At 39.3% G+C, this 16,106-nt stretch overlaps 1 protein-coding gene across 2 annotated transcripts in view; it reads right to left on the bottom strand.

The window, feature by feature from the left end:
* Positions 1-16,106, bottom strand: part of LOC126095279 (UHRF1-binding protein 1-like) — a 473,334-nt gene that overhangs the window by 179,654 nt on the left and 277,574 nt on the right. For both annotated transcript variants that reach the window (XM_049910038.1, XM_049910037.1), the window contains exon 14: positions 7,325-7,523. In XM_049910038.1, the coding sequence (XP_049765995.1) occupies positions 7,325-7,523 (199 nt within the window). The remainder of the gene's footprint in view (positions 1-7,324; positions 7,524-16,106) is intronic.

The raw sequence follows: 16,106 nt of genomic DNA, 5'->3' as shown, positions 1-16,106 counted from the left end.
CACTACAGGTGGTGGCAGAGTTAATGGGATATTTTAGGCCATCATGGAGAGGGGAGACGTGAGAGAAAATGCTGACGTAATCCTAATTAGTGCTGCCAACACAATTTGCCACATTTAGGTTCACTGCGCAATTATGATAAAACTACTGCTAGGTTGTAGAGGTAACAAAAAAAATAAGACAGTCAAAACAAAGCATTCTGGACTGAGCCAACACGTGATAAAGGAGACCAGCCATCACCTTTTTTTGTGCCACTTACAACTCAGTCTCATCTTTTTACATGTATTTCCGATATAGTCTATTCAGCAACAATAACAACTGTCAACCTTTTAAATTCAAACACTGAGTCTTGAAGAATACGCATGTAAAATGAGCTCACCTACTGGATATGTGGAGACATGATGTGGCCCTTCAATGACGGGAATGCAGGTAGGAATGAAAACATTTTTTGAAGTGCTGAAAATATACTTTTCACGCAGATGATGTGCTACGACAGAGATATCACAGGGAAACAGAAGAAGGGTTTTGTGAAAGCGTACTTTAAAGACTTCTGCATTCAAATCTGATACAATACAATTGTAACAAATACATACACTGCACTCATAAACGGGGTGTTCAAAAAGTCTCTCCACAGTGCCGTATGATTGTTCGCCTCCCTGGGTTACTTCCCTTCAAAAGGACTCTCCCAACATTCCACCGTTTCATTTATCTCAAGTAGTATCATTGGTGTGTGCCGTTACATGTTGACGTGAACGTTTAAGTTTAGTTCTTTGTTCATTTGTTTCGTTTTTGTCACTGTCAAAATGCTAACCATTGAAGAATGTGTGTTTTTAGTCAAATAAGTGTTCAAAGCTGGCAGTAAATACACAGTTTCAGTTCGTCAATCATTTAATTCAGTTTTCCCAGAGACAACACTGTCAGATCACGATATTGTGCGAGATTAGATTAACAAATTTCGAAGTACGGGTTCAGTGACAGATGCACCGAGGAGTGGTCATCCTAGCGTTTTATCTGAGGATAAAATGTCCATGAGTCCAAACAAGTCAGTAAGAAAACTCGCCCAGGAAATTGATGTTAGTGTCAGAACGGCCCACACAACTGTAAGGAAAAAATTAGAACTTTTCCCACACAAAGTGGCAGTCTTGCAAGAACTGAACAATACTGATCATGGCAAAAGACTGCATTATTGTCAATGGTTCAAAAATTTCGTTCAACAAAATGGAAGGGATATTCTTAATTAAACGTTTTTCACTGATGAGACGAGGTTTCATTTACCTGGGTCATGAACTCACAAAATTCTCATATGTGGAGTACTGTAAATCCATTGTGTATTCATAAGGAACCACTTCATTCTGTGAAAATAGGAGTTTGGATTGCAATTTCTAGACAGTGGATTGTGGGTCCCATATATTTCAATGAAAAGTGATAAGCGCACAATGATATTGCAGTGATACTCTGTACCCATTCAAAGGAGAACTTCTGTTAAGTGAAATACTGAACGATTATTGTCAACAAGATGGTGCGTTTCAATGTCACTGCTTGCTGATATTTTTGGTGATCGCATAATTTCACAGGGACTTTGGCCTCCATGATCGCCTGACCTAACAAAACCTGACTTTTTCTTCTGGGCTGCAGAGAAAGCAACTGTCTATACAAACCATCTAGAATCGATAGATGAATTGAAAACTGCAATATCCACTTCCACTGCTTCTGTTACAGAAGAAATGTTACACCTTGTGTTTGGAAACATGATTAGATGATTGAATTGTGTATTCAACAACAAGGAGGACACTTTCAACATTTAATGTGAAAATTTGTAAGTAAAAATGAATATTCAATAAATTAATAACTTATATTTCACTGAGTTTCATTTTGGTATATTCACTGCGGCATACGGCATGCACAGCTAACAATCATGTGGCACTGCAGAGAGACTTTTTGAATACCCCGTACATTTTGCAACACACACATAACACATTGTACATCATAAAGATTGGCAGTAGTGATAGAGGGGATGATGTAAAGGTGTAGCACCTGAGCTTTCTTTCAAATTCACATTCCACACAGCATACAGAAATTCACCAAGCCGACTTCTAATAAGCTTGTAACGTCAACTGGGGGAGTAAACACATTTTTTCAAGTCTTTGTTTCTCTCATCAAGCCTAAAATAACACTTTAACAGCAGTGACCGTATGAAGTGCGGCTCTTCAGAAAAGCATTTAACAATAACAGAAATGGTAACAAGGTTTTTCATTAAGCAGATATCTGCATTTATGCTTACGGTTTAAACACTTAGTTGCTGTGATGTTTTTGGTTTAATTCAACATATTCATCAATGTTTGCTTTCTTCTGGCTGAACACAAAAGATGATCTCACGAAAACAAATGTTTAGAATGTATAATTTTTGGTCACAGCATTTAAGAAAATAGCTCAATTACCTTGTACCCAGATACCAATTTCAATTTTTTTATGAGTTTTTACTTGGTATTACACATCTGTGATTTTTTAATAACTGATGAAATTCATTACCACAAATTATTGTATAAACATTGTGTTGTACATTTAATTTCCTTCACTTAGACAGATTTTATGGAGATGATTCCAATTTTTAATCATATATGCCAATTACATGTGTTTTTGCCCATATTTTGGGGTTTCGATTTTGACTCTGCACTTTCCTCAATTGGGTTCATTAAGTCAGGACTGCACAAAAATGTAAAATTGGGGTAGCTGAAGCATGATCAATAATTTTATATCCATTGAGAGGGAAATTCTAAACATGCCCTTTTGTTCTTAGATGTTGCACTTACACTGCTGCCAGAAATCATTTGGTTTATTCATCTACAACTTGTCACACCTGTTCCTTTCCTGTGGTCTGATTTTCTAGTACTGGTTCTGTTTACTCTTTACTTGTGAATTTTGTCTTGTGTTTTGGAATCAATTTCTTTGACATGCTTGTAACTCCAAAGTTGGAGCATTTTTCACATTTTCCATGCAAATAGTGCCATTCTACCCTGTCACGTGCATCATTATGTAGTCATTAGTTGTCCTTAGACTTTTTTCTCTTCTGTTTCAGTTATACTTGTCAAATCTTGAATTTATGTCAGTGTATGTTCTCCACTTTCAATTCAAATGAGTCATCTTGTGCCATGACTTTGCAAGCAGTTTCTAGGGGGCCTGAAATTTCACTGGACATCCCCACTTGTACCACTCACAGCATTTCCCATATTAAGGCAGACTCCAACATTCGTTCCTTGAAAGAGTGATCAAAATAGTGATTTTTCCCATTACATCCTCAGCTCCCAGTAGTTTCAGTCCTATCCAAAGGTCCCACTTTCACTAATCAAAGACATGCTCTCCCTCTCCTGATTCCTGCAATGGAAACACTTCTTTGGCACCAATCCCTCCAACCAAAGCCATACTAAACACAACACTGAACCATGCCTCTCCCAGTTCACTCTATGATCCTCTGCCCCTCCCTACTCCCATCTAACTACCCCCTGGTCACCTTGCAGGAAATTCTTACCTCCAACTTGCCCTCACCATCCCAGGTCCCTTCCTAAGAACACCAATCTTTCAGCAGGAAAATGGATAGCCGTTCACAGCATCAAATTAGATCCTCACCTAATCATCCTATCTGCAGACAATGGTTCCATCACTGTCATTATGAATCGCGGTATTACATGGCTAAAGACCTCTGAAAACTGTCTGACTGCCCCACCTATAAACTCTGCCAGAGTGATCCCATTTCAGAAGTCCAACATAACCTCCAGCTCCTGCTTATAGCCTTAGCCCCTTCAGAAAGCCTCTCCCCTGAATCCATTTCCCTCCTCATCCCTATGAATCCCTGCACACCCACCATCTCCATGCTCCCAAAACTCCACAAATCCAACAATCCTGGACACCCTACATAGCTGGTTATTGTGCTCCCACTGAAAGAATTTCAGCCCAAATTGTCTGAAATCTAGCCTCCCACTTCGAAGATAACAACCGTTTCCTTCGCTGACTCTTCAGCATCGCCACCCCTTTATCTCCTGGCTCCATACTCATCACTGTTGACGCCACTTCCCTATAAAACAACATTCCTCATGCCCATGGTCTTCCTGCTATAGAACACTACCTCTCCCAACATACTACATGCTCCAAACACACACCGCCTCATTTCTCATACATCTAACAAACTTTATCCTAACAAATCTGTGGCACAGTCATGGGCACTCGCATGGTACCCTCCGATGCAAACTTGTTTATGGGGTACCAAAAGGAAACCTTTCTAGGCCCCCCACCTTCCCCTGAACCCCTTCTCTGGTTAAGATTCACTGACGATACATTCATGATCTAGACTCAGGGCCAAGAATCCTGTCCTCATTCAGAGCCTTAACATCTTCTCTCTGATCCACTTCACCTGGTTCTCCTCAACCCCGCATGCCATCATCCTGGAAAGTGACCTCCTGTCCATGGGACCATCCACACTACTGCCCCATGAACCAACAAACCACTACTTTTTGACGGTTGACATCCTTTCCACAATTAAAAAAAAAAAAATCCCTCCCATACGGCCTGGCCACCCTGGGATGGCATATCTTCAGTGAAAAGAAGTCCCTTTGTCATGTATACTGAAGGACTCACCAAAGCCTCCACAGTCAAGAACTATTCCACAGATCTAGTCTGCAAACAAATTTCACTTGCCACATGGCCACGCAGCCCCAAAGCTAGCTTCAAAGGAGCACCTGCTTTGTCACCCAATACCAGCTTAGATAGGAACAGCTGAACCACATCCTTTGTCAGGATTTTGATTATCTGTCATCATGCCATGAAATGAAATGAAAGGCATCCTACCCAAGATGCTTCCCACCCATCCTAAAGTGGTGTTCTGTTCCCCACCCAAACTCCACAGTATCCTAGTCCATACCTATGCTACTCCTAATCCCAACCCAGGGATCATATCCCTATGGAAGACCCAAGTGCAAGACCTGCCCAATCCACCCACCCATCACCTCATATTCCAGGTCTGTCACAGACTTATCCTAACTCATCAGAGGCCAGGCCGCCTGTGAAAGCAGCAGTGTCATATAGCAGCTCAACTGAAATCACTGTACAGCTTTTTATATTGGTATGACTATCAACCAGATATCCACCATGATATGGCAAAGAGCAAAGTGGACCACCCTGTGGCACAACATGCAACTGAGCTTAACAGTCTTGATTTTGACTGCCACTTCACAACTCAGGCCATTTGGATCCATGCCTCTACCATCAGCTTTTCTGAATTACGCAGACAGAAGTTATGCACCAGCCATGCATTTGGAACGATCAGCTGATAATTCAATCAAGTGTTTTGGAGAAGCAGGTGAACTTCACGAGCGATGTGTGGTGGGCCTCCATTCTGCATGAAAACTGTTGAGTTCAATGCGTTTCTCTCCTGTGGGGCGGGTGTGACATGCTGGCGAGGTATATCGCAGTAACACTGGCTACTCACACTGCATGTCTTTGGTCCCTGAGCACCAACCTGTTCAAAAAAGAAGGGCCAATGATGACCGTAGCCATGAGGCTACAACATACAGTGACACATTCACCCTACAGAAGAACTTCATGCACAGTGACTGGAGGTGACGATCCCCCACTCAGCAATTCTGTGTGTTCACCTCAACTGTCAGAGGAAAACAAGCTTAGTGTGTCGATAGGATGGTCCAGGTCCAGCCCTCATCAACTTCAATCCTTGTGAGAAAGTGGAGAGTGAAGTCAACATGTCGTCATGCGTCCTGTGGTGCAAGCTGCTGTACAATATGGATCTTGTACGGATACCATTTGAGATTGGTTTGAAGCACCTTCCATACAGTGGACCATGGGATGTTCAGCTGTCACGACACAGCACGAGCCCTGCCTGAAGATCGGGAATTGTGAGCAGCATTGTCTGCCATAGCAACAGCAATTCCATCAACCACCTGTAGTGCAACTGGTCACTGGTCTCTTCCTGGAGTGACGTCCAGTTCTCCAGTTGTTTCAAACTACTTCATCACGCTACACACAGCAAGCGGAGAAAGAGAAGCCAGTGATATTCTCGAAGTGGAGCTGCAGCATTACTGTTGTTTTGGTAACAGAGCTTCACCAATAATGCCCTGCTCCTTTTGTCCAAGCTCATGTTGATATGTCAACAAGTGCACTGCAACTGGTCAAGTGTTTGAAACCATGAATCTCAATGACTGATCAAGGCACCTGGTGACAACAATAGGAACAGGACAGTGGCACTGTGACACATGTAAATCATGCACACCATACTGTGGACATTAAAGCTACCAAGTTTGGTACTCATAGGGTAATCAGCTTCCACATTATAATGTGTTAAATAGAGGAAGTTTAATTATAACCACCCAATATTACAGGTATTGGATGGCATCCCCATAATGTATCAACATGCAACCCTGCTCCTCAATAAGCTACTAATATTCCCCAAATCATTAGAGTAAGTCAGCATGGCAGCAATGATATCTACCATCAGTGTTCCCCACATGAAAGGAAATTTCCTTTACAATGAGGCACCAGCTGCTAACTCTAATCCTCATTGTCCTTCTCTCAATGGGTGTTAACCATCTCCACATGGTCACTCTCAAGGCAGGCAGGACCAGGATCTGCCAAAGGGGTTCATGCAAGTGGACTGGGTGGACTCACTACTTTTGGCTATGTAGCTTTATGTTGGTGAACATCCTATATAAAAAATTCAATATGTTATGAAACTTGCAAGTAGGAGATAGGTAAAAGTAGAACTGCAACTATGAGGCTGGGTCAAGAGTCATGCCTGAATAAAACTACAGCCCAAAAAATATCGAGATTCTGGATTCAAGTCCTCATCCAACACAGTTATAATGCATTGAGAAGTTTCAAAATTGCACACTCTGTTATACAGCAAAAAATTATTCTCAAATTCAGTATATCGGCAGGATGATGTCTACAACCACTGTGTTACCACTAAAGTGTCAGCAAAATAAGTGTCATCAAGGGAACTCCTCAAACCCTAATAACAGACAGCAACCGGCAATTCTTACCTAAGATTTGTGCATCTTAAAGAAAGTTAAAAAATCTGACAGTTCACCTACTTTCTGTGTTGTGTCAACCAGGGTAATAAAGAGTGTCTTCACATGCATACACAGTATTTTAAGCAGGCAGTAGTCCTTTCTTGCACTAACAGAACAAACCTGATTTGTGAAGCAATCTTGATAGTGATTTGTAGCAATTTCTCAATTTTCATGACTAAGCTCCATTTCTCAATATATCTGTATGAAATGAAAGAGAGATTTATATGATTCATCTCACGAGAAAAATACATACCAGGTCCCTTCGCTTGCCAGTACTGTCATCAGGAGAACGGCCATCACTAGGTGAGCTGACACTGCCATCAGGAGCAATTCTTTCTATATCTTCTGTCACCTCACTTGCAAGTTCCAGACCAGGCTGCCACAGTTCACAAATACTTCCAGCACGAAACATAGTGTCTAATCCTTCTGTCTGCTGTCCTTCGAGAAGATACCTTTCACAAAAAAAGGCAGTAAATTATTAGTATTATTTTAATTCCACTGTGATGCCTTCCATGAGTACCTCGAGAAATTTTGGTTGATTTTAATGCTTTAAATAACATACATAAATAGTATTATGCTTTAAATAACATACAGAAATGCTACAATGCAGCAAATAACTGCATCACACATGGCATACTTCAACCTTAGATTAGATTAGATTAGATTTACTTTCATTCCAATTGATCTGTAGTGAGGAGGTCCTCCAGGATGTAGAACATGTCAGAAAAACAACAATACGTGACAAATATTTACAACTAAAACAAATAAGCTAATGTACCATTCCACAGGTCGCAAGTGGAATGATTATCATTTTTTAATGAACACTATATGAAAGAATCATTTTACAAATAGTAATGCACTGAATTTAAAATAAAAAAGTATTTTATTTACTTATAAGGTAATAAACGTGTAATACAACTACTATAATACTTATTTACAATGAACACATTACTGCACTGAAATGGTGCAGAAGTTAGATTGTACACACACACACACACACACACACACACACACACATATTTACAATGAATGCATTACTGCACTGAAATTGTGCAGAAGTTATATTGATATACACACACAAATCAGTTGGTTTTACTGAGAAATTCATCACTGGAGTACAAATATGTGTTCCTGAATAATGCACACCTTTTTGTACAAGACCAAGTGACTTTAAATCCTTGTGAAGATTATTCTTATTTCTAGTGTTGATTTCATGAATTAAGCAGTTGGTTTGAAAAAGTGATATATTTTTAATGACAAATATCATTAAGGAATAAATATCTTGGGAAGCAGTAGTTAGTATCCCTAGTACCCTAAACAGGCTTCTGTAGGATGTTCTTGAGTTCACACCACATATAACTCTTACCGCACATTTTTGTGCCCGGAAAACTTTAGTTTGGCTTGATGAATCCCATAAGACATTATGGAATGAAAGTAAACATAGTATGCCAGCATTTTCATTTTTATATCCCCTATGTCTGACACAATTTGCATTGCAAATAGACATTTGTTAAGACGCTTCAGCAGTTCTGTGGTGTGCTCCTCCTAGTTGAATTTATTATCAAGCTGTAATCCCAAGAATTTAACACTGTCCACTTCTTCTATCTGCTCGTCATCATATGTTAGGCATATACTCGTGGGACACCCCTTACAAGTTCCGAACTGAATGTAGTGTATTTTTTCAAAGTTTAATGACAAAGAATTGGCTAGGAACCAGTGATTAATGTCCACAAATACTTTATTAGCTGATCATTCTAAGACTACTCTTGATTTGCTATTTATTGCAATGTTTGTACCATCAGCAAACAAAACGAACTTGACTTCTGGTAAATATTACTGATGAAAGGTCATTGATATACACAAGATAAAGTATTGTTGTTGTAGTGGCCTGAGACTGGTTTGATGCAGCTCTCCATGCTACTCTTATCCGATGCAAGCTTCTTCATCTCCCAGTACCCACCGAATCCCACATCCTTCTGAATCTGCTTAGTGCATTCATCTCTTGGCCTCCCTCTACGATTTTTACCCTCCACACTGCCCTCCAATACTAAATTTGTGATCCCTTGATGCCTCAGAACATGTCCTACCAACCAATCCCTTCTTCTAGTCAAGTTGTGCCACAAACTCCTCTTCTCCCCAATCCTATTCAATACCTCCCCATTAGTTATGTGATCTACCCATCTAATCTTCACCATTCTTCTGTAGCACCACATTTTGAAAGCTCTATTCTCTTCTTGTCCAAACTAGTTATCGTCCATGTTTCACTTCCATACATTGCTACACTCCATACATATACTTTCAGAAATGACTTCCTGACACATAAATCAATACTCGATGTTAACAAATTTCTCTTCTTCAGAAACGCTTTCCTTGCCATTGCCAGTCTACATTTCATATCCTCTCTACTTCAACCATCATCAGTTATTTTGCTCCCCAAATAGCAAAACTCCTTTACTACTTTAAGTGTCTCATTTCCTAATCTAATTTCCTCAGCATCACCCGACTTAATTCGACTACATTCCATTATCCTCGTTTTGCTTTTGTTGATGTTCATCTTATACCCTCCTTTCAAGACACTGTCCATTCCGTTCAACTGCTCTTCCAAGTCCTTTGCTGCCTCTGACAGAATTACAATGTCATTGGCGAACCTCAAAATTTTTATTTCTTCTCCATGGATTTTAATACCTACTCCGAACTTTTATTTTGTTTCCTTTACTGCTTGCTCAATATACAGATTGAATAGCGTCGGGGAGAGGCTACAACACTGTCTCACTCCCTTCCCAATCACTGCTTCCCTTTCATGCCCCTCTACTCTTTATAACTGCCATCTGCTTTCTGTACAAATTGTAAATAGCCTTTCGCTCCCTGTATTTTACCCCTGCCACCTTCAGAATTTGAAAGAGAGTATTCCAGTCAACACTGTCAAAAGCTTTTTCTAAGTCTACAAATGCTAGAAACGTAGGTTTGCCTTTTCTTAATCTTTCTTCTAAGATAAGCCATAGGGTCACTATTGACTCACGTGTTCCAACATTTCTACGGAATCCAAACTGATCTTCCCCGAGGTCGGCTTCTACTAGTTTTTCCAATCGTCTGTAAAGAATTCGCATTAGTATTTTGCAGCTGTGACTTATTAAACTGATAGTTCAGTAATGTTCATGTCTGTCAACACCTGCTTTCTTTGGGATTGGAATTATTATATTCTTTTTGAAGTTTGAGGGAATTTCGCCTGTCTCATACATCTTGCTCACCAGATGGTAGATTTTTGTCAGTACTGGCTCTCTCAAGGCTGTCAGTAGTTCTAATGGAATGTTGTCTACTCCCAGGGCCTTGTTTCGACAGGTCTTTCAGTGATCTGTCAAACTCTTCATGCAGTATCATATCTCCCATTTCATCTTCATCTACATCCTCTCTTCCATTTGCATAATATTGTCCTCAAGAACATCGCCCCTGTACAGACCCTCTACATACTCCTTTCTGCTTTCCTTTCTTTGCTTACAACTGGGTTTCTATCTGAGCTCGTTATATTAATACAAGTGGTTCTCTTTTCTCCAAAGGTCTCTTTAATTTTCCTGTGGGCAGTATCTATCTTACCCCTCGTGAGATAAGCCTCTACATCCTTACATTCGTCCTCTAGCCATCCCTGCTTAGCCATTCTGCACTTCCTGTCGATCTTATTTTTGAGATGTTTGTATTACTTTTTGCCTTCTTCACTTACTGCATTTTTGTATTTTCTCCTTTCATCAATTAAATTCAGTATTTCTTCTGTTACCCAAGGATTTCTACTAGCCCTTGTCTTTTTACCTTATTGATCCTCTGCTGCCTTCACTATTTCATTCCTCAAAGCTACCCATTCTTCTTCTACTGTATTTCTTTCCCCCATTCCTGTCAATTGTTCCCTTACGCTCTCCCTGAAATTCTGTACAACCTCTGGTTTAGTCAGTTTATCCAGGTCCAATCTCCTTAAATTCCCACCTTTTTACAGTTTCTTCAGTTTTTATCTACAGTTCATAACCAATAGATTGTGGTCAGAGTCCACATCTGCCCCTGGAAATGTCTTACAATTTAAAACCGGGTTCCTAAATCTCTGTCTTACCATTATATAATCTATCTGATACCTTCTAGTATCTCCAGGCTTCTTCCATGTATACAACCTTCTTTTATGATTCTTGAACCAAGTGTTAGTTCTGATTAAGTTGTGGTCTGTGCAAAATTCCACCAGGCAGCTTCCTCTTTCATTTCTTACCCCCAATCCATATTCACCTACTACGTTTCCTTCTCTTCCTTTTCCTACTACTGAATTCCAGTCACCCATGACTATTAAATTTTCGTCTCCCTTCACTATCTGAATAATTTCTTTTATCTCATCATACATTTCTTCAATTTCTTTGTCATCTGCAGAGCTAGTTGGCATATAGACTTGTACTACTGTCATAGGTGTGGGCTTCGTGTCTATCTTGGCCACAACAATGTGTTCGCTGTGCTGTTTGTAGTAGCTTACCCGCATTCCTATTTTTTTTATTCATAATTAAACCTACTCCTGTGTTACTCCTATTTGATTTTGTATTTATAATCCTGTATTCACCTGACCAAAAGTCTTGTTCCTCCTGCCACCCAACGTCACTAATTCCCACTATATCTAACTTTAACCTATCCATTTCCCTTTTTAAATTTTCTAACCTACCTGCCCGATTAAGGGATCTGACACTGCTGCCCCTCTTCAGGAACCACGTATTTGTCTGGCCTCTCAATATACACTCCCCTGTTGTTGTTGCACCTATGGTACAGCTATCTATATCGTTGAGGCACACAAGCCTCCCCACCATTTTGCAGTATTTCCTGTTACACTATAATATTCTAATTTATTTGCTTTACATTTACGCAAACTGGGTAGTATGAATTTCTGATGTGTGTACAAAATTTCTTTCATGAATCCAAATATACAGAAATTTGGAACAAAGCAGGATCAAAGCTCTGATATATGGTTTTTTTAAGTATATTAGCAAGGCACAAAACAGACAACATAACTTCTGTATGACATTTCATCGTAAAGTTTTACTGAGGATGACAACAGCTTTGGAAGTCTATGCTCACACAAATTGTAAGTAAGCAAAGGACAGAGAGCACTCAGAACCACAGACAAGAGGAAAAAGAGATAAAAGAAGCAAATGGGAGAAGTAAACTATCCATGGAAAGAATGGACAATCTGAGAAACAACACAACTAACTTAAAATGTAAAATACCCCAATACAAGCAACGTGAAGCAGAAACAACAGAAGTTAAAAAATGAGTGAAATGTGAGTTGACTGGTTGGTGAGAAGCAAGCACACATCATGAAGCCACTGCAAAACTCCGAAGTACTGGTATAGAATCTAAACTGCCTGTATGATGAAAGCAGGCACAACTATTGCAGGTACAGTGTCGCCAAACAGACAAGGGATTGATTGTTCCAGTCCATACTTTTCCTGTCATTTTAGCCTTATTGATAGCCTAGTTATCACCATGATGATTGTTACATTCTCCCCTCATGCCCACATGCATTCCCTTCCTTCCTTTTCATCGTCTTACTGTTCACTCCCAACTTTATTTTCTGTTGGTTGTCTATCTTATTATTTTTATCTGCGTGTTCTCTTTTTGTTTATTTTCTTTCCATTAATCTTGTATATGCTGTTTGATTCTTTACTTCCTGTAAGCACTGGCCAATTTACACTTCTTATTGCTGCAGTCTATTCTTTCCTTACCTCTAAGATGTTGACAGTCATTTTTGTTACTTCCAAATCCACAAGTTTTCGCATGTCATTCAGTTTCAATTTCAACTTCCCTCTTTCTGCTTTGCAGATGTATATGATACACACTATATCATCTAGAGCATTATAACTGTAGTTAACTCAGGGGGGTAAAAAAACATGATAACTACACTAACCACGACAGTAACATGAAAGTGCTTTGGGAGTAGTTTGTCTCTGAAGCTCTTCATTTCTCATTAATTATGTCATTTCACAACACCACTTCTTAATAGGTATATCCCTTATTTTTATATAACTGCTGTGCAGAACACACTACAAATTCTTACACCGAATATATGAATAGTGGGAAATCGAAGACTAAAATAGTGTTAATAAAATGCCATACATCACATCTTGCAATGCTAAGTAAATCTGCAAATCACTGCAGCTCTATAACACTTAAATTACACCATCAGTATTTAAAAATGTATGGAACTGTAGCCACTGACTGAAGCCGTTTCGTCAAACCCTTTGTGAATAAGTTCCACATCAGTTTTTTTCTTTTTTTCCCTTCATTTTAATTCTGTTAAAGCATGAATATTTGACAGCTGTGAATAAGGATTTAGAAAAAACCTCAGCTAGGCACCACATATATTTTACAAATGTACTGTCATTATTAGAGAAGATTTTAATCACCCAATATTTGGTTAGAGTAATTACAGTTTTATAAGTGTGGGTGAGGCAAGAAATCCTGTGAAACCTTAATATGAGCCATCTCTAAAATCTATTTACAAGAAGAAGGGACACATTTTGATCTCTAAAGTAACTTCTGTGAAAGAGATTAGGGCACTACATACTCATTAAAACAAAAAGAAAAAAATCAGGGTCGAAGCTCATGAAGCAGGATCTGTTTTGGATCAGATGAAATTCCTAAAACAATGGAAAGCAAGAAAATTTTATTTATAGGTATCAGGCCCAAAACCTAACAATTTCTGCAGAATGAAGAACTAATTATGTTGATCCACAGTGGATAAACAAAAGGATGAAAGCTGTTGCTAAACTGGAGCAGTGGCCAAGTGGTATACTCTGATCATGTCAATTTCCATGTCCTTCAGTTTGAATGATGTCATTGTGGTCTTCAATCCAAAGACTGGTTTGATGCGGCTTTACCCTATTTGAGTCTCTCCATCTCAAAGTAAGTACTGTGACCTACATCCTTCTCAATATGCTTAGTGTATTTTTCTCTTCGTCTCCCTCTACTGTTTTTACCTCCCGTGTTGCCCTCCAGTACTAAATTGGTGATCCCTTGATACCTCAGAAAGTATCCAACCAACTGACCTCTTCTTCTTGTCAGGTTGTCCCACAAATTTCTTTTCTCCCCAGTTCTATTCAGTACCTCCTCATTAGTTACGTGATCTGCCCATATAATCTTCAGCATTCTTCTGTAGCACCACATCTCAAAAGCTTCTATTCTCTTCTTGTCCAAACTGTTGATCGACCATGTTTCACTTTCACACATGGCTACACTCCATACACATACTCTCAGAAAGGACTTCCTCACACTTAAAGCTATACTCAATGTCAACAAATTTCTCTTCTTCAGAAACCCTTCCCTTGCCGTAGCCAGTCTACATTTTATATCCTCCCTACTTCAACAGTTATTTTGCTTCCCAAATTACAAAACTCATCCACTACTTTAATGTGTGCCTCATTCCCTCAGCATCGCCTGATTTAATTCAACTACTTTCCATAATCCGTATTTTGCTTTTATTGATGTTATCTTATGTCATCCTTTCAAGACATTGTCTATTCATTTCAACTGCTCTTCCACATCCTTTTCTGTCTCTTGACAAAATTACGATGTCATCGATGAACCTCAAAATTTTTATTTCTTCTCCCTGGACTTTATTTCCTCCTGCAAATTTTTCTTTTGTCTCCTTTATTGCTTGCTCGATATACAGACTGAATAGCATCAGAGATAGGCTACGATCCAGTCTCACTCTCTTCTCAACTAGTGCTTCACTTTCGTGCCCCTCAATTCTTACAACTGCCATCTGGTTTCTAACAAACTGTAAATAGCCTTTTGTGCTCTGTATGTCACCCCTGCCATCTTTAGGCTTTGAAAGAGAGTATTTCAGTCAACATTGTCAAAAGCTTTCTGTAAGTCTACAAATGCTATAAATGTAGATTTGCCTTTCCTTAACCAACCTTCTACGAGAAGTCATAGAGTCAGTATTGCCTTGCATGTTCCTACATTTCTCTGGAATCCAAACTGATCTTCCCCGAGGTTGGATTCTACCAGTTTTTCCAGTCTTCTGTAAATAATTTGTGTTAGTATTTTACAACCATGACTTATTAAACTGACAATTCTATAATTTTCACACCTGTCAGCACCTGCTTTCTTTGGAATTGGAATTATTACATTCTTGTTGAAGTATGTTGGTATTTTGCCATCTCACACATCGTACTCACCAGATGGAAGAGTTTTGTCATGGCTGGATTTCCTAAGGCTATCAATAGCTCTAGCGGTATGTTGTCTAATCGTGGGGAGTTGTTTCGATTTAAGTCTTTCAGTGCTCTGTCAAATTCTTCACACAGTATTATATCTCCATTCTATCTTCATCTATGTCCTCCTCCATTTCAGTAATAATGCCCTCAAGTACATCTGCCTTGCATAGGTCCTCTAAACACTCCTTCCAGCTTTTTTTCTTTCTTTGATTAGGACTGGTTTTCCATTGGAGCTCTTGATGTTCATACAGGTAGTTCTCTTCTCTCCAATGGTCTCTTTAATTTTCCTGTATGCAGCAGCTATATTACTACTTGTGATATATGCATCTACAGCCTTATATTTGTCCTCTAGCCATTCCTGCTTGGCCATTTTGCATTTCCTACTGACCTCATTTTTTAGACATTTGTATTTCTTTTCACCTCACTCATTTATCACATTTTTTTTAATTTTCTCCTTTCACTGATTAAATTCAATATTAGGATTCCAACAAGCCCTCGTCTTTTTACCTACTTGATCCTCTGCCGCCTTCACTATTTCATCTCTCAAATCTACCCATTCTTCTTCTACTGTATTCCTTTCCCCTGTTCTTGTCAATCATTGCCCAATGCTCCATCTGAAACTCACTATAACTGCTGGTTCTTTCATGTCCACCTCCTTAATTTCCAAACTTTTTGCAATTTCTTCAGTTTTAATCTGCAGTTCATGACCAAGAAATTGTGGTCAGTGTCCACACTTGTCCCTGGAAATGTCTTAAATTTCAAACCTGGTTCCTAAATCACTGTCTTACCATTATATAATCTGGT

Source organism: Schistocerca cancellata, chromosome 8 (genome assembly GCF_023864275.1).
Source record: "Schistocerca cancellata isolate TAMUIC-IGC-003103 chromosome 8, iqSchCanc2.1, whole genome shotgun sequence".
Classification (NCBI taxonomy): Eukaryota; Metazoa; Arthropoda; class Insecta; order Orthoptera; family Acrididae; genus Schistocerca; species Schistocerca cancellata.
The sequence above is the reverse complement of the archived record's forward strand: the minus strand, read 5'-3'. Positions and strand labels throughout refer to the sequence as shown.